This window comes from Sturnira hondurensis, unplaced genomic scaffold, assembly GCF_014824575.4.
Source record: "Sturnira hondurensis isolate 20B ecotype Veracruz unplaced genomic scaffold, ASM1482457v3 Scaffold0012533, whole genome shotgun sequence".
Taxonomy (NCBI): Eukaryota; Metazoa; Chordata; class Mammalia; order Chiroptera; family Phyllostomidae; genus Sturnira; species Sturnira hondurensis.
This window is the reverse complement of record NW_028085164.1, coordinates 57846-77559: the sequence shown is the minus strand read 5'-3', so window position 1 is coordinate 77559 and position 19714 is coordinate 57846. Positions and strand designations below refer to the sequence as shown.

The window sequence follows — 19714 nt, the reverse complement described above, 5'->3', positions numbered from 1 at the left end:
ATACTTTCTGAAAGTGCTTATAAACAGAAAAACACTGCTTGTATTTGTATCTTGCCTTTATAACTCTAATATTTGGCAACTTATTCAATTTCTCTTTGCCCCAAATTTCTCCTCTTTAAAATTAGATGATAGCAATAATCTCTTTCTCATGGACTATTGTTTTAAAAAAATAAAAAATTCAATGGAAAATAATTAGGTCCTGGTGCATAGGAAATAATAAATGTATAATATTATTATGAGTATCAAATATTTATTGAGTAATATTTGTAATATGGAGATATAAGCTTTTTAAGTTTTTGTTTTTAAAATTAGGGATAATGCTGTAATTTCTTTTATTCTATGATTAGAAATAAGGAAATTCATTGTGACAATCTGACAACAGTAGCAAAATTTTTTTGTTTAATTTACACAGCTGCTGAAACACTATAACCATGTTGATTTGAAGAAAAACAGGTGAAAGATACCAAATATAAATTAAGTAGAATGAACAAAATCACTGACTACACATATTTAACATGAAAACAGTTCAAATCCACAGGTAACCAGAGAACTTTTCTAAAATGAAAATGTAAGCAGTGAATAGGCATCAGATTTTCTTACTGGAATGGGCAGAAATTAAACATTTCATCTTTCCATTCACTTTGCCAGCCTCATTAACAAAATATTTGTTGTTTATGACAAAAATACATTATAAAAGGGAATATGTTAATAATGTGTTATTATAAAAGGTAACAAAAGAACATGTCCACGGTTTGCTGTTGGTGTGTTTTCTTTAACATACAATGAGACAGAGAGGAATGAAATGAGAAAGCAAAAGGATGACCAAGGCAGCAGATGGGTGTTAAAGAGGAACATGTATAAAGGAGGATTGGGAGAAGGAGGATTGGGAGTGGGGAGTAAGGGGAGGAGGAGGAAGAAAAGGAAGGAAGAAGAGGAGGGGAGGGGAGGGGAGAAGTAGAAGAAAGAAGTAAAGCAATAGTGAGGTAAACAGACAAACAGAAACAGTCTGAGGAGACCTTACTGCAGAAGGCCAGTGTTCTCAAGAGGAGCAGCACATTTTATTTGTTGGCCCACTTCCTTTGTCTTGATGTATCCCTCTGGAACCACAAGGCAACATCTCATGCTCTAAGAAAATGATCTCAGCTTATAGCTCATACAAGGAACTCAGGTGACAGAAGTCTCAGAAACACTCCTTACTTGGCTTTTTCCTCCTTAGTTTTATGGTGTGCCTTCTCAAGCCATAAAAATTCCTGGCCAGACAGTCATACTTCAGCAACAAATCCTCTTCCCTTACATCAGCTATTCTTAAAATGGTGCTTCGACAAGTCAGCTCATTGCTAGAACTAAGAAGGCAACCAGTTACTTTCAGTGCTTACTCAGTAGTTGCAATTGTGTGGGAGGTGTTTTGACTTCTGTGTGAGAATACCTTTGATTTTGCTCTTGCTCCTCTCGAATTCTTGATTCACCAAAGTTCCCAATTAGGCTTCCGTTAACCTGCCACTGAACAGCAGACATGAGCTGAGAGCCTTTCCCAAAGCAACCAGAGCAAATAATATTTGCTGTTTTCCCTAGATGGGAAGTAAATAAATTCATCAATAAAATTAAATTCTTGCAAATAGTATTTAATTTAATGCAAAATAATTGTTGATCACTTAGTGTATGCCAGGAATTGATTGTTGTTTCCCTTCCCCATTTTTAGCACCTTCACCTTTGTATGACCTTTTCTTGCCTCCTTCCCTCCTCCATTATCTTTATTTCACTCACAATTAGGTTTGAAGCTCAGCTCCCCTCTCCTTTCTCACTGGAAGAGGAAACCAAAGAGACAAATGACTCAAGCTTCACCAATCCCACATTATAATGTAGTACTTCCCTATAAATTATTTCCCTGTAGTATTCACTATAAATTAGAATTTCTTTTCAACTGCTCTCCTTCACACATTTCTCCTCCTTTTGAATACTTTTCATCTCTTTCTAACAAGTAAAACCGTTTTCCCTGACCAGGCTACCATCTCAGTATTTAATTGTATATCAAGAGCCCTCCTTCTCTCTTCCAACTCCTTTAACTTGAGACTTGCTTCTTTCTGACCTGAAGTACAGGGCTGCATTCCTGCAGCTGGAAGCACAGGTATGTGCATTGAGTTACCCTCTTGTGAGCCCTAAGCTCCAGGGTCTACAATTGGATGTCTGAAGTGGGATAAGGAGCTCAGCATCTCTCCAAAGGAGACAAGGGTGTAAACATTAACAATTAGAACACAAGATATTCTCACATACTGGTAGAAAGATTGACAAGTGATGTGGAAACATAGGAGAAGAAATCAATGCAGGGAACAGGGCTCCCACACTGCACAGGTATATATGGTGGCCTTGGACTCCAATAAAAAAGAGGCTCTGATCATGCTCTCAGTGGCATGGAGGAATTTCACAGAGGAGGTGATATTTGCACTGAGTGTTGAGAGAAGGGAGGGGGAAACATCGTGGGCAAAAGCAGGCAAGAATGTGGAAATGCTGTGTGTCAGTATAGGAGCCCTGAGATGGTCAGTGTGATGGGAACATGGGGCACATGGGTTAACAGCTGTATGCTGGTCAGGTTGCAGGTGAAGACCAGGTCATGAGAGTATATTCCACATGCTAAAACTTTGAATTATATCCCACCTTTAGTGAGGAACCAGGGAAGGAAGAGATGGATAGAGTTATAAAGTCTAGATTCTCATATTATGTCATTGATTATTTACAACCTTGGGCATGCCATCCATCCTGTCTGAGCCTAAGTATCCACAAGTTTAAAGTGGAAACAATTTCTACCTCCTAGATAGAAGTGACAATAGCACATGAGTTACAAAGTGCAATACAAGTATAAATGCTGTGTATTGCTGTGACCACATATCCCTGAAACGTGCAAATGCCCAAGACAACTGTTTCTACCTTTGACATCTCATTGAACCCTCAAGATCCACTATCTTCATTGCCTGATCTCTACTTGGGGAATTCAGACCAGGGGTCAGAGGGAAGTATTTTCCAGGCAACATTAACAGCATTCCTAAAGTTTTCTTACCAATTTCCACATCCTTTGTTTCATTTTGTGGTGGTGCTATAATTACTGGAAACAAAGAAAAGCTTTCCTCCCCTTAAATCAAAAACAAATAGAGAATATAAATATCAGAACAGCATTTTGATGATCATCAATGTAAAACTTATATTTTCATATTTCTATCTTATTTCATAATAATGTTTCTTAAATTTTCTGACAATGATGACAACAAATATGCACACACACACAGATGCAGACACACACAAATGAAACAAAAACTTTAAAGTACTTTGTCTTACTATACCTAGGATGCTCTTTGATATTTTCTAATCTTTTTTATCTCATTAAACAAATTCTAGTCCAACACATTAAATTAATTGTATGACCTCACAATTGTTGGAAAACTACAATTCTACAGAAAGGGGATAATGCTACAAGGGAAGAAGAGTTCAAAAGACACATAAGAATGAAAAACACATATCTTCACACTTCTGCTCACAGCTTTCTACCTTGGTGGCCCACCCTATTCAGAAATGTTCATTTCCTATGGTCCTGATGCCTAAAGACTATGAAAAGGGACTCTCTGGACCACTGGTGCATTCCCACAGCCCTTGGTTTCCATTGATTTTAGGATACTATGATTGAGAATCCCTGTGAATTTTGATGTGAATCAGTGAGAGACACTAATAGAAATGTGGTCTGCTGATGTTGATTTTACAGCAATGGAGCTTTGAAAAACTCCAAGCAAAGCTTTTCTCCACTGTTGCTTTGCCCTCAGAAATCTGCCATACATAGAGGCACTTCTTCCTTTATATCCATCGATCAAGCTAGTCTAAGGAGACCCTGCTTCTTTCTAGATGTGATACTCTTGACTGCGAAGTCTTTCCCATGAATGGGCTTTCATGAAACTTAAAGTAAATAAAAAAATAGAATTAAGTGACCTACTTGAGGTCTTTAACTATGTTGAAAGTATTACAAATCAGGATTGAAAGCCACTCAATAATAATACCTATGTATCTTTATAAAGTTTTTCACTCAACTTCTAATCCAGTGAGTTATAGTAGAGATCAAATAGACCTTTTTCTATTTACAGAATCTTTGCCACGAAATTGGGAGAAGAAACGTTAATCTTGTTCTTCAAAGAGTTGTCTGCCAGTCAAAAAAGTTAAGTTAGTATTCAGATCACAATATCTTTGAAAAATTAGGTAAAAAAGGAAAGAATACATGTTTTTGAATTAGCTGTACAATCTCTCTCTGAAATTTCTTAAATTTTGATGGTGGTGTAGTAGAAAATGTGCAAAAAAAATGAAGCAGGAATAACTATTGGTGGGAGGATGAAGTACAGGAAAATCGACAAGAAGGGCCTCATTCTTCCCACCTCATATTTTAGCAATAGTTCTGTTTTGTTAAATTTAGTAGCTTACCATGAACTGTGAATGATCTGGTTGCTGTCACATTGTAACTGACTCCATTTTCATTGTGCATAAATCTGCATGTATAATCACCTGTGTCCTTGCTGGTTGCATTGTCAATAAGCAAATATGTCTCATGTGTATAGTACCTTGATCCTTGAAGAGCTTTACAATTCTGAAATTTAAAAAATGCCATGCCACTTTCAGTAATTCTTTACTTCCATCTATTTTGTGTATTTTTTCATTTATTTTCTCCAAATTTCTTCTACCTTAAACCACTCAACAGGTGCTGTCCAATTGTAGAGGAAAATGGTAGGACAAAATATTTTGGAATTTTTTTCTGATCCAACGGTTGTTGAATATATCATGTCATCTGGAATATTGCAATCTGGTTGTTTTTTATATATAGTGACATTCACATATCCAGTCTTATTGAAGGTGGGGCTATTAAAAAGTCAAACAATTTTTTGAAAGTTACTTAGCATTATTCAATGACTTTATCCAAATCTAGCTTTTAATAATTATTGTTTTTCTCTGTGAAAAACAATGATAGTTATTTTGTCTCATTTAAAAACAATCATTAAAATCTAGGTTTTTAAATACTTTTGTTAAACTTGAGATAAAATATAACCCTTACAAAAGCCCTAAAAAAGACTCCCTCATCATTTCTTCATACACTATATCTGCTGTAATGCCAATAACTGAATATAATAAAGATAATGAGTATTTATAGAGAATTTGCTATGTACCATTCATGATATTAACAATGCCTCATTTATTCCCACAATGATTTTAACTGAGTTATATTAATATATGAAGTTTACAGATGAGGAACTTGAGGGACACGGAAGTAACTTTCAGGCAACACACAAATAACTAGTCACAGTATGAATTTCAAACTGAAACTTGTCTGACCTCAGAACTTAGCCACCTAATTATATACATCCTGCATTTTTATGTAGTTCATCTGATATTTTCTATGTACCAAAAACAGGTACAAAATCAAAACATTTAACAGTTTGTATGTAGAGTAATTTGTAGGCATACAATCTTACCTAACCTTCTTTTACTGACCTCTCAGATGTAAGGCACTGGCAATTACTCTTTTGCACCAACCATGGGCCTCCTTGATGCCTAGGGCATAGGTTACTGTTCTTTGTGCTGTTTAAATCTCACTTCTAGCCAAAACTGGGTGACTGGCTTCAGTTTTCTTGATCACTGGAAAAACTAGTTTTTTTCTAACTGGGTTACAAATGAATCCATGCAGTTATTTATTTAAATAGTCAGTTCATAGTCACCTACACCCAAACCTGATGGTGTTTCTAGAAGTACTCTTTTAGTCAAATCACTTCATAAATTCAATGATACCAGAGAATTCTAAGAAAGGGAAGGGAAATGAGGGCAGCTCAGATGATCAACTCTTACATAAAAGAGAGAAAGTCTAAAGATTATGGTGGCTGATACTACCTTCGGATAATGCAAGTATAAATTCCAGAATCCTCAACTTTGGCTGGGAGAAGCTTAAGACATTCCTTTGAGGCAAATACACGACTTTCTTTCTGAGTAGTAACAATTTTGTTGGTTTTTGAGTAATACCATACTACAGGGTATCGAGATTTTCCTTGTCTAGGACATCTCACAATTAAAGCCTCATTTTCCAGGCCCCAGGATGACTTGTCTGCAAATAAAAAATATTAATATGACCCTGAAATTATCATATAAAGATTATAGTTCCTATATTCTAGGATATTCCTCTCTAGGATTAAATTGAGAAATGGACCATACTTTGTAATATTTCAACTAAAAAAATAAGTAAATGATTAAGATCTTGTGTGAAATGTTCTAAGTACCACAAATTAGTGAACTAATTTGGAGCCAGATCCCCCAAACTGCTCCAGTGGAAAAGCAGCCATGTCTAACTATACAAAGTATGTTGTCAATCAACAACTCCTTATGATGCCTCCTATGTGCAATCGTACGATGCCACCTGTTAAATTTTGACATATTTGAATATATAAAACTAAAATTAGGATATATTTATGAGGGATTTATTTTCTTAGATTTGTGATGGAGAATGGCTATGGAGCATAAGTGATTTTTCCAGGTTATAGTTCAACTGGAACAACTGTAAACAAGCTGTTTAAAACAAAGCACATGTTCTTGAAATTACTTAATTAAAAAATGTTAAGTTATGGTTGAGAAGCAATACTTACTAAATGTAGCAACTGTGAAATGTATAAGAACTGTTAGAATTGCCAAGACCCAGAGTCTCATTCTCAGTTTATCAGTCTAGAGCAAGTGTTGGCAACTGATTGTTGAAATTATTCAAGTCAGCTCTGTGACATATGTCAGTGAAGGTCTCTCCAAGGAAGTCAATGGTGCTCTTTAAGATTTATCTTTGGAAAGGGTTGTTAATGTCTTTACTGAAAAATAAAACATGCAGAATCACAAGCAAGATGTTTATAACCATGGATTTCACTTGCTTAATAACACTCAAGAGAATTAATCATTCAACAGGTGCTTATTGTGCATAATATTTATAACAGCAGGATTTCAGATCCTGTGTGAGGCATCAGGCAAGCCTGGTTTGGGCCTCAGGAAAAGGCTCTGGGCCCAGCACCATTCCCTGTGTCACCCTAGGTAAAGGACATGTTTTTTTATTCTTCTTTGTCACACTCCAAACTCTAGGAGTACTCATCTCTCAGCTCCTTCTCTCCATCCATCTTTGAGCCTCATCCAATTCTTCCTTTCAAAAGCTAGAAGAAACTGGTACATATTCAAGAACTAACTGAAATTAACAAACACTTAATGTCTCCAGAACCAAACTTCTGATCTCCTGCAAATCTCTCTCCCTCCCTTGGCCCCAAGAAAGCAACTTCTTCCACAGTCTTTTTTATCTGAATGGTGCCAATGCCATCCTTCCAGCTGCTCAAGGCTAAACTCTCCATACACAGCTGACTCTTTCTTTCCTCAGATATCTGACATGCAAAATCCTATGGGTTTCACCTTTAAAATACATTCTACCTACAACTACTTCTCTCCACCTGCATTGCCACCTTTTTTGCCTGAGTCATCATCATTTCTCTCCTGGATTTTAATAAGTTTAGCACTGCTTCCACTGCTGCTTCTCTTCAGACTCTTCTGGATACAGAGGTTTCTCTGTATTCATACCTCCAGATATGCTATTAAAATCCAGGTCAAATCATATAAGCCCCCAATGTCCATCCACCTCACCCAAAAGAAATGGCAACACCCTACAGCATCTATGAGGCCCTTGAAATCTGAGGCCAGCCTCCACCTCTCTGACTCCTGCTACACAATCCTGGGTTCTCCTTGCCAATCCTTAGATGCACCAGACCCAGTCCTCCTCTGCACTTGCACTTCCTTCTGTTTGCATGACTCCTTCCAGGTAGCCACAGGGTGATCCCTGTCACCTTCTCAAAGTCACTGCTCTGATTACAAAATTGTCTTTACTGTTTTTGCTTCTGATATTTTTTTATTGGGGTGAAAAATTTGTGTAACATAAAAATAACCATTTTAAACTGACAATTCAGTGCCATTTAGTACATTTATGATGTTATGCAATTACCACCTCTATCTAGTTCCAAAACATTTTCATCACCCCAAATAAAACTGCATACCAATTAGTAGTCACTTCCTCATTTCTTCATTCACTTGTCCCCTAACAACCACAATCTGCTTTGTGTCTCTATGGATTTACCTTTTTTAAAAAATTCCATATATGGGATTTCGTATTTCCATATATGGACTCACAATAAGTGCCTTTTGCATCTGATTTGCCTCATTTATTAACATAGTGTTTTCAAGGTTTTCCCATGTTGAAACATGCATCAGTACTTTACTACTTTCGATGGTTGAATGACATTATGGTGTATGTATAGACCAATTTGCTTACTTGTTCATTCATTAATGGACATTTAGGTTGCTTTTATCTTTGACTATTGTGAATACTTCTGCTATAAATGTTGGTATACAAGTATTTGTTTGAGTGTCTAATCTATCCATTTTATGTAGTAAATGTCCCCTCCCACATTCTATCTCTCCTTACCTTGCTCTGTTTTTTTTCCTAGAGTACTCAGAACCTTACAACATTCTACTTACGCCATTTGTTTATTGTTTATATTCTGTTTTCCCTAAGTATGAGCTCCAAAAGAAAAGATATTTTAGTCAGTTTATCCAGTGATATAACTCATATGCCTGAAACAAAGTAGCTACATAAAGTAGTTGCTCAAAAATGTTTGTTGAATGAACCATTACAACTGATTAAGTGGTAGAGTTATTGACCCAAAAAGAAAAGTTTTACATATGGACCTGAAAACATGCCATGTATCTTCTACCATGCGTTTACATCTCTCCCTTAAAACTCTGTCTCTTCTGTTCTACTTTATGGTGAGATGAGGTCTTTCACCGTTTAAAGGCCCCATGGAAAATTTGAGGGCTAAGAAGAAAGTGACCATCAAGCAGATCAAAATGAGTGCTATGGACTGAGGACAGACAGGAGGGAGAAACAGAAGTGCTGGCTACAAGAAAACCCAGCCATGAGTCTTAAGTGTTTGCATATGTGAAATGACTAAATTATAGCTAAGATCCCTTTGAAACTAATTTTTTTGTTACCCAGATAATCTCTCCCATACAAATTCCAAAGTATCTATTGCTGTGGTCTGCATTTGACATCTTTCATATAGTTCCTACACATCTTAATTGGTCTTGATCAGGTGAGGCTTTATTTTTCCAGTATTAGAATCATCATCTATAATTTCTCTTTGAGAATTATAGAAGTTATATGGAAAATTGACATACTTAGAATAGCTTCAAAATAAGAACAAAATTGGAGAATTCACATAACATGACTTTAAGACTTAATATAAAGTTACGATAATGAAACTAGGGTTGTATTGACATAAAGATCAACATATAAATCAAAGGATCAGAAGAAAGTATAAAAATAGGCTCAAACATAGGCAATAAATTGATATTTTTTATAATAGTATCAACATAAATCTATGGGGAAAACAAAGTGTTTTCAACAAATGATGATGGAAAAACTGGCTATATATATAGAAAAATATCTTTATCTCATTATACACACAAAAATAAAATCAAAATGGATTATATATAGTAAATTACATAGTAGAAAATCTTTATAACTTGAAGTAGGACAAATATTTTTTAGACTGGATACAAAGTCACTAATCATGACAGGAAAAGAAATAACTTGGACTTCATCAATATTAAGAACTTCTTGTCCTCAAAAAACAATTGAAATTTGAATAAGCCAAACCACAGACTCAGACAAAATACTTAAAATTTATATATCTGATGAAAAATATTTATCTATAACTTATAAATAACTCTTACATACATAATATCACAAAGACAAAATAGCTTCATTAAATAATGAAATAAACTTAAACTGAGATTTCACTAATGAAAATATATCAATAGCCAAGAACTACATGAAAAAGATGCCCAAATGTATTAGTCACTAAAGAAATGCAAAAAATTAAAATCACAAATAATGTGATTCTACTTCATGACTAATATTATAAAGACTGACAATACCAGGTGTTGATGAGGATGTAAAACAACTAGAACTTCCTATGTTACAGGTGGGACTGTAAAATGATAAACAACTTAGGAAAATAGTTGGCAGTTTATGATAAATACTTACTATGTAACTCAGGGATTCTTCTCTTAAGGATATACCCAAAAGAAATAAACCAAATGCTCACAAAACCACTTGTACAAAAGTGTTCATAGAAGCTTGATGACCATTACCACATCAATGGATAAACTAATTTATATTCATACTATGAAATGTTAATCATCAATAAGAAAAGGAACCACTAGTTCATGAAACATGAATAAACTTCAGAAACATTATGTTGAGTGATCACTTGGTACAGATGATTAGGTGGGTCAATTAATTGAAGAGAAGGATAAGATAAATTTATGGGATGATATTTTAATTGAAAAGATGGTTTCATAGGATATATATTTGTCAAACTGTATTAAATTGTACACTTTAAGTGTGTTCATTGTATTTCACATACATTTATATCTTCATAAACTGATAAACAAAATAAAAAGTTATAGAACATCTATTCTGCCACTTAACAATTCCACTTCTAGGACTTATTCAATAGAATTAAAAGCACATGTCTACAAAACATTTATAAAAGAATGTTCATAAATGCTATATTCATAGTTCTAAAAACAGAAAACAATCCAAATGTCTACCAACAGGAGAATGTACTAAGAAAAGGAATTGAAAACTGTTCAGCAATAAAAAGAAAGGAATTGTTGATGTAACATGAAAACATCTCAAAAATATCATGTGCTAGAAGTTTTGGCATGTTGCAAATAAAAACTTAATAAAGCCCTGCCTCTCCTCTCCAAAAAGTTATGCTAAGCAAAAGAAATAAAACACAGAAGATTATGTAACTGCATATTACACTTACACAAGTCCAATAATGGGATAATGCACTTATCGTGCTGGAAAGATCACATGTGGGCATTCAATTGGAAGGAGGTAGACAGAAACTTTCCTAGAAGAAGAAATATTTTCTATGTTGATTGGGATGGTGATTACATGAGTGAGTATAATCATCAAATCTCATTTAAAAACCCAGATTCCTTTATGAGATACCATGAGAAATCTCCACTACAGGACTTGTCAATATTTTATCATCAAACTTTCCATAACAATAATCTAGAGGATACTGTCACTTATTTTTATAAATGATTCTGAGAATAAGTTGTCCATAACAAGTTCTTCAATCTGTTTTTTTAAAAAAACTTTTGATAATTGTCCCTCTGAATTTATTTTAATTGTTCCTTCTGAGACCAAAAGCAATCAGCCAGCCTTTTGTAGTTTTTTCTGAGAGAAAATATGACACCTGAAACACTTGAAAGAAGCAACACATCATAGGCATTGGCCATGTACAAGGACATCAGCCACTGCCAGAGAGCTGGGCCTGATCCAGCAGTTTCTGCATTATGAAGAAGGCCAAAGGAAAGGCAGTGGAGGATATTTGGGAGCTCCTGAGGTAAAGGCTATTGACTCATCAGTAAGAAAATATTTCAGAGTTTTGATAATGAATATCATCGCAAATATCAATTCTGCATCAACTGGCCTTATAAGAGCCAAATGCTGAAAGCAATCATCCAATGAGGACTTTTTTCTTAGGTGTCCATCACTGTTTTAGGACCTGGGGATACACCAGTTCACCAAACAGAACAACAAAGGCAAAAACACCTCTAACAAGCAATTTATAGCCTAGAGGAAAAGAAGGACAATAAAGCACTAATAAATTTAAAATATTTATAGAATATTTAGATTGTGATATGTTTAGAGAGGAAAAGAAAACAGAAGAGGGAAGAAAGCACAGTTGGAGAGGTACACTTTTAGGTAGGTAACCTGGGACAGCTTACTAGAAAGGTGGTACTTAATGATCAGTCAAAGCACAGTCCAGGAAGAATGGGAATGCAGTACGGAGGCCCTAAAGCAGAAGCATTCCTGGTGTGTTAAAAGAGCAGCAGGGTGTCACGTGGCTTCAGTGGAATGAGAAATAGTGGAAAGCAAAGAGCAGGTTGGAGACATTTGGTGAGCAAATCATGCATGGCCTCATGAGTCATCTTAAGTACTTCACCATTTATTCTGTGAGATGACAACCACTAGAGGAGTTCAAGCCAATGAATGGCATGGCCTAATGTAGGTTTAACAAAGAACATTCCACGTGTTGAAAATACTTTTCAGGAGGACAACAAATAAAGAAGGAAAACAAGTTAGGATGATGCTATGTGTTCATCCAGGTGAAAGAGATGGTGACTTGGACCAGGGTATGGAAGTGTAGATGGTAAGACAGGCTGGATTTTAGATATAATTTGAGGTATTACTGATAGAATTACTTGATGGATAAGATATAAAGTAGGAGACAAAGAGCAATGAAAGACTCCCAAGTTTTGGCCTGAGAAACTGGGCAAAGGGGATTGTTATTTACTGAGATGGGGAGATTAGAGGTGGAACAGGTTTTGGAGTAAGAGTAGATCATTTTGGACATATTCAGCTTGATATATCTGTTAGACATACAAGAGGAGATGTCAAGTCATCAGTGGGGTATTTGCTTCTGAAGTTCAGGAGCATAGTAAGGCAGAGGAAATTAAACCCCCAGAACCAGATGAAATCTTCAAGAATGAAAAGATACGCCGCAAGTGTACAAAAGAGAACTTCTTGTTTTCCCTATAAAACTTCCCTGGGGAGAGAGGCCGGGAAGATGGCGACGGAGTAGGATGGAGAGGATTCCAACTCCCGTACAAATGGGAGAAAATCCTGGCAGATCTACTGAGGAACAGCGCAATCAACCAACAGTTCCCCAGCACTTATGAATTAAGAGACCAGAGATTGTGATGGACACTGAAGGACCAGACAGCGGCAGGTCAGTGGGGCCTCAGGGACCTAAGTAAAGACAAGAGTGGCGGAAGCTGGGCCCGGTGCCCTCGGCCAGGCAGCCTCCTTGCCGCCGAGGTCGGGGTCCAGAGGCATCAGTCTAGGACTAGCACCAGGGGCATCTGTCATGGGAGCCTAGGCACCCAGAAGCCTCAGTAGGCAACCAGCTCTGGGACCGCCAGCCATGGAGGACTCTTCAGGAGCCTAGCAGCCAGCAGAGCTATGGCAGACTCTTTGGGAGCCTTGGGCCTGCTGCAGGGTTCTTTGGAGGGAGCTGGGTCATCAGCTCTCTCCCTCCCTGTCTAAGCAAGGCTGGGCAACACCAGGCAGAGACCTGTCTGCTTGAGTTTACAGAGAGGGTAACAAGGACAAAAGGCCATGTTCAACTGCAGATTCGCTGGTCGCCAGCGCAGGAGAATTGAGAGGCTCATTATCATCACCAGTCTGGCTGGGGATTGGGCTGGGCTGAGAGGCAGGCTTTCTGGAAAAGTGTTTTTTTGGAAAGTGGACTGAGGTGTTCTCCTGTGAGGGCAACTTGGCTTGCTTCCCACCCAGCCTGGCAGCGATCCAGATGAGGGGCGTAAGCATTTGAGTCCCACCACATGACTGGAAAGGACCCTGCCAGATCCCGCTGGACCCAGGCAGCCTGGCAGGTGCGCAGACGCCCGCATCCCAGTCTGGCAGCCTGCACCCCAGCCCACAGAGAGGTCCTGCTCCAACCAGAAAAACCAGTTTGGACAGTTTGAACCCAATAAGGGAAGGTTTTGTTTTGTTTTGTTTTTTTTCTTTAGTAGCTTTTTAAAAAGTAATCTTATATTTTTTCAATTTTAGTATTGCTTTATCTTTCAATACTTTGTTCCTCTCCTTTCTTTATTCTTGTTTTAGTCCTTCTTTCTTTGTTCCCAAACTTACAGCTTTCTCTTCCCTTCTCCTGCCTTTTTTTTGTTTTTGTGTTTGTTGCTTTGTTTTCTTTTACCCACAAGAGACACAAACAACTGGGAACTGCAAAAAGACCAGAGTGGGACACAAAGAAAGGGCATTCCAACAGTAGAAACAGAGAGACAAATTTCATTTTGCTATAGCAGAAGAGCCACAAGTTGCTGCATATTTGTACTAATTTTTCATTAGTCTCACTTCTTTTATATTTTAATAGTATCTTTATATTCCTCCTCTTTCTGTATAGGCTTCTTAGTCTTGGCTGCTTATATTGTATTATTTGACAGGTTTTCTCTGTTCTCTCCTCCACAGTGTATTGCTAATTTTCTATACTTCACTCCACTTGTTTTCCTTTAGCACACTACCCAAAGCTCTATACCCCCTATTCAGATAGATCATATAGAGTATGTCATATGATTGTTGTTCTAATATTATTGTAAATAATAGCTATTCTATACAACTGTAAATACTTCACAACACATCTCTCGAATCTTTGACCACTTTACAGGTTCCTGAATTCTAATACTATAGTGATTACCTCTATTTGCTCACATGTTACACCTAGTTACTATTCTTTATTCTCACTTTGCCTCAAAATCTGACCACCCACAAACTCACTGCTTTCTAGATCCAACTCACAAGCCTTCCCTCCCCAACAAGAGACTTATTGTTTGTCCATTCTTTCTTAAAAGTGGCAAGTTAGGTTGAAGATTACAATTAACACTATATATAGCCTAAGATCATCTATCTCTCCTCTACTGGATGTGACTGTAAATATCATAAAGTACTCTCCTGCTGTCATAAACCATTTTGCCTCCCCCTGCAACTGATCACACACACACACAAAAAGAAGTAGGCGGAAGTGGAGAACATCGAGATACCTGCAGGAGACTGCACCAATGAATTGCACAAGTATTCTACCACAGAAGTTCACACCATAAACCCAGGGAGTCAGAACAGGTCAATTTAAGAAGCTGAAGCTAACAAGAAGAGTCTCACAAACAATGGAAAAACAAAGAAACAATCCCCAAATGAAAGAAAAGGAGGAAGCCTAAGAAAGAATGCTAGATTAAATAGAGGCAAGTCAACTATCAGATATTGAATTCAAAGTACAGGTTATTAGGAAATTCAAAGAGCTCACAATGAGCTACCAGAAACTACATGGGAGCTACAATGAACTCACTGCAAATTATATCAACATGAAAAAGAAAATAAAAACTATCAGCAAAGGCCAAAAGGAAATGAATACAATTTCTGAACTGAAGAACACAGTAGAAGGAATCAAAAGCAGGATCAATGAAGCAGAAGATCAGATCAGCGAGTTGAAGGACAAAGTAGAAAAAAACTCCCAGAAAGAGCAAGAAAAGGAAAAGAGGCTCAGAAAGAATGAAGAGGGATTAAGAGAAATGCAAGACAATATGAAACATAATAATATCCAAATAATAGGAATACCAGAAGGAGAAGAAGAACAACAAGGGATAGAAAACCTGTTTGAAAAAGTAATGATGAAAAATTTCCCTAATTTGATGAGAGAAAAAGTCACACAAATCCAGGAATCAGAGAGAGTCCCAATCAAGAGGAACCCAAAGAGGCCTACCGCAAGACACATCATCATTAAAATGGCAAAATTCCAAGACAAAGAGAGAATCCTAAAGGCAGCAAGGGAGAAAAAGGAAGTAAAATAGAAGGGAGCCCCAATAAGGTTAGCTAGGGACTTCTCAATGGAAACAAACCAAGCAAGAAGACAATGGCAAGAAATATTTCAAGTAATGAGAACCAGAGGCCTGCAACCAAGGCTACTTTACTCAGCAAGGCTCTCAATCAAGATAAAAGACCAAATAAAGAGCTTCCAAGACAAAAGAAGTCTAAAAGAATATGCCTCCACCAAACCAGCTCTACAAGAAATACTAAAAGGACTGCTTTAAGGAAAGGAAGGAAAAGAGAGAGACAGAGAAAAACACAAGTACAAAAATGGCAATGAATAAGTACCTGTCAATAATAACCTTAAATGTAAATGGTTTAAATGCTCCAATCAGAAGACATAGAATAACTGAATGGATAAGAAAGCATGACCCACACATATGCGGCCTACAAGAGACCCGCCTCAGGACAAAAGACCTACACAGACTAAAATAGAAAGACTGGAAACTAATTTTCCAAGCAAACGGACAAGAAAAAAAAAGCTGAAGTAGCAATTCTCATATCAGACAAAATAGACTTCAAAAAAAGGGCCATAAAGAAAGACCCAGAAGGTCACTCCATAACACTCAAGTGAAGAATCCACCAAGAAGACATTAACATCATAAATTTAAGATCCAAAATTTTAAATTTGGTCTACTGGCCAGGTAGTCCAGTTGGTTAGAGTGTGTCCTGATACACCAAGGTTGTGGGTTCAGTCAGGACACATACATAAAAATCAGCTAAATGATTTATACATGGAAGTTTCTCCAAAGAAGATATACAAGTGAACAACAGGCATCTATAAAATACTCATCATCACATATCATCAGAGAAATGTAAATCAAAACCACAATGAAATACTACCCTATACCTGTCAGGATGGCTATTATCAAAAGGAAAAAAAAAAGCCCTGGCTGGTGTAGCTCAGTGGATTGAGTGCCAGCCTGCAAACCAAACAACCATGGTTTGATTCCCAGTCAGGGCACATGCCTGGGTTGCAGGCCAGTTCCCAGCAGGGGATGCACAAGAGGCAACCATGCATTGATATTTCTCTCCCTCTCTCCTTCCCTTCCCCTCTAAAGATAAATAAATAAAACCTTAAAAACAGATAACAAGTATTGGCAAGGTTGTAGAGAAAAAGGAACCCCTATACACTCTTCATGAGAATGCAAAATGGCACAATGGCTATGGAAAAGAGTATGAAGTTTTCTGAAAAAGTTAAAAGTAGAAATATCATATTATTCAGCAGTCCAACATTTTGTATTTATTCAAAATAATTGAAACCAGGATCTCAAAGAGACATTAGCACTCCTGTGTTCATTGCAACACTTTACAATAGCCAAGATGTAAAAACAACCTAAATGGCCATTGAAAGATGAGTGTCTATGAAAATGTAGTATATACATACAGGGGAACACTATTCAGCTCAAACTTTAAGATTATTATTCTAAGTGAAATAAACAGTCATAAAAGGACAAATACTGCATGATTTTACTTATCTAAGGTATCTAAAACAATGATGTACCTAGAAACAGAGAATGGAATGGTGTTTTCTAGGGGCTCGGTAGGGAGAGTAAAATGAAGAGGTAATCAACAGACATAAAATTTCTGTTAACCAAAATCTAAAATTTCTAGATATCTGTTGTACAATATGTTAACAATAGTTAACAATATAGTTAATATAGTTAACAATACTATACTGTATATTTTTAAAATGTGTTAAGATACATCTCATGTTAAAGGATTTTACCACAATAAAATAAAGAACAAAATATTTAAGACCCTTGTTTAGAATCCAGACAATCTGTTTAGTCTTTTTCCTTCCTCTTTCTGGGAACATGACTTGGTTGCTGTCAGAGTATGTTCCAGACCAGAGGGACCTCTCCCTCCACCCTGAACTAGGGTTATACTCCCTTCACACATGCTTACACATGTGTACACTCACACAATCTTGGCATCACCAGTGCTAAGAAACTCCTATGTTGTGTTCCACTCATTAGGTTACATTTGCCCTTGCATATCAATGTTTCCCAACACTTTGAAGGGCCTTTTTTTGCACTTGTCTGGCATTCACAGAAAACTGGGAAATGTGGAGGGGTGATCAAAAAAATATAGACCCTCACAATTATAAAACAAATATTTTGAAGAACCTAGATAATGAGTTTCCCTTCCAAAAATCAGGTATCTGAAAACCAAACACAACCCAGAAATGCTTGAGCCAGATCTGCTCCACATATCAAGACATCCAGTTAGAAAAATATTTTGGGACCAATCTCTTCCTTGAAACAGACTGTTCAAGAAAAGAGAGAACTGATGTCCTGCTGAGGATTGTGTAAAGTTCAAGTCAGCAGCCACACAGCCAGTCCGCAGGGCACAGAGATGAGTTCCCAGAGCAGGAAAGAAAAAAAATAATGACAATGATGAGAGCTGACATTATTAAGTCTTTGCAATCAGCTTTAAACTTTGGAAACCACCACCTGAGCTTGGTGTTAGTAGTAATATGCTGGTTTTATAGGCAGGAAATACAAGAATTAAAGAGGTTAGATGAGTTGCCTATGGTTGTGAATCAAATTAAGTTTAAGAGCAGGGATTTATTACAGCTCTGCCTAAATCTAGAGCTTTTTGTCTCAAATAGTCTACATAGAATAGCAGAAAAGGGATAACAATGTCCATATTGAGATCTTGGGGGAGGGCAATTACACATGAATAGTTTGGTCTCCAGAGGTAGTAAAAGAATTCCCACAGCTAGAGGCAAGCATAACCTTCATTTCTCTGCTACTGGAGGAAATTAGAAGAAAAAAACACAATCAGTGGGTGAGGCTGGGGGCCAGCTCCGCCATCACTGACTCAACACATTTTGTTGAGCTGTCTTCAGAGAGAGGAAATGGAGCCATCTAATAGAATAGGTATTTACCAATAATAGTATAATCAATAAAATATATTTTTAAAATGTAAACTTAGATCACTTATTTACTCACTACCCACTATTCTCCAATTCAACCCCCCAAAAGACTGGCCTTTATCAACCCACCTCCTCCCAGACTCTCATGGTCACCTTGAATTTTCTTCTCTCTCATGGTTCTAAGCCCTGTCCCTCACAACACACACCTCTCCCTCACCCCTTTGCCCAGCAGCTCCTTACTTATTAAGTTCTTTTTCCCCCCACCATCTAAGTAGATTCCACTTGTAGATTTTAGTGGATTCTAGAAGAATGACTCTGGAATATGAGTATTCTGTATACATACTGCAAGGGCCCTTCCTTCCCCACCACCTACCAGACGTTTTCCAATAACTAAGACCAATGTCCCAGGTTATGCAAACGTGGCTCCAAGGGACTTCTTCAGTCTATAACTTGGTTTTTCCACCGTTAATACTATTTTTTACAAACAAAAAATCAATAGGAATTACTATTTTTAACCTAAGTATTTGTTTTTATATCCTATTCTTTTTGAGATAAAAGTATTTTTGAAAAATACCCCAAAGGCACTTACCATCAGTTAGTGGTACTTGAGCTCTTTCTCAACTTCTTACCATCAGAGTTTAACTCTAAAAATCCGTTTCTAATAGCTCTATGCTAAAAACAATAGCCAGCCTTCTTTAAAATCCTCCCATTTTCTTTATCAGTCAGGACACAGGAACTAGATTACTGATAAGATGAAACTGATAAACTGCACTGTTTACAAATATCAACTTCAGTTTTCACCACATTCTCTATTTGAAAAATCTTTAATGAAGCTTACTCTCAATTTTAATATTGTTACAACATATTATACTTAACAATTGTTAAGCATATTTTACCTCCCTGTAGGTGATTTTCTCAGCAAAACCTCCCCGATTCTGTCTAGGTGGCAGGCCATTCAATGCCCTGAGAGTAATCTATAGCTGTTACTTCCTGAAAGCTGCAGCTCTTGGGGAATGTGCACATCTCCGCAGCAAGTTTTACTGTGTACACCTCAATGCTTATGTTTTGAAAACTCTGATACACACTGGGTGCTTAGTGTGTACTCTGCTCTGTATGCAGGGATTTTGTGCATGCTCTCCTGTGCACTCCTCAGAGACTCAGAGGGGCTAAATAATTCCCTTCCTTGAGGTAACAGTCAGTGAGGGTGAAGACAGAATCCAAAGCCTCCAAACTGGATTCTTTCTATATGTACCACTTGATGGCTTGTCTCCCATGGTTATAATCAC

General features: G+C 37.0%; 1 protein-coding gene across 1 annotated transcript in view; it reads right to left on the bottom strand.

Annotated features, from left to right (window-relative positions):
* IL1RL1 (interleukin 1 receptor like 1) overlaps positions 1-19081 on the bottom strand; it is a 33611-nt gene extending 14530 nt beyond the window's left edge. Inside the window, exons 1-8 of the mRNA XM_037060812.1 lie at positions 19018-19081; positions 6654-6863; positions 5908-6118; positions 4710-4884; positions 4453-4615; positions 3053-3124; positions 1427-1568; positions 1198-1343 (exon numbers count right to left, since the gene is read on the bottom strand). Of these exons, the coding sequence (XP_036916707.1) occupies positions 1198-1343; positions 1427-1568; positions 3053-3124; positions 4453-4615; positions 4710-4884; positions 5908-6118; positions 6654-6714 (970 nt within the window). The 5' untranslated portion in view covers positions 6715-6863; positions 19018-19081. The remainder of the gene's footprint in view (positions 1-1197; positions 1344-1426; positions 1569-3052; positions 3125-4452; positions 4616-4709; positions 4885-5907; positions 6119-6653; positions 6864-19017) is intronic.
* Positions 19082-19714: the final 633 nt, after the last annotated feature.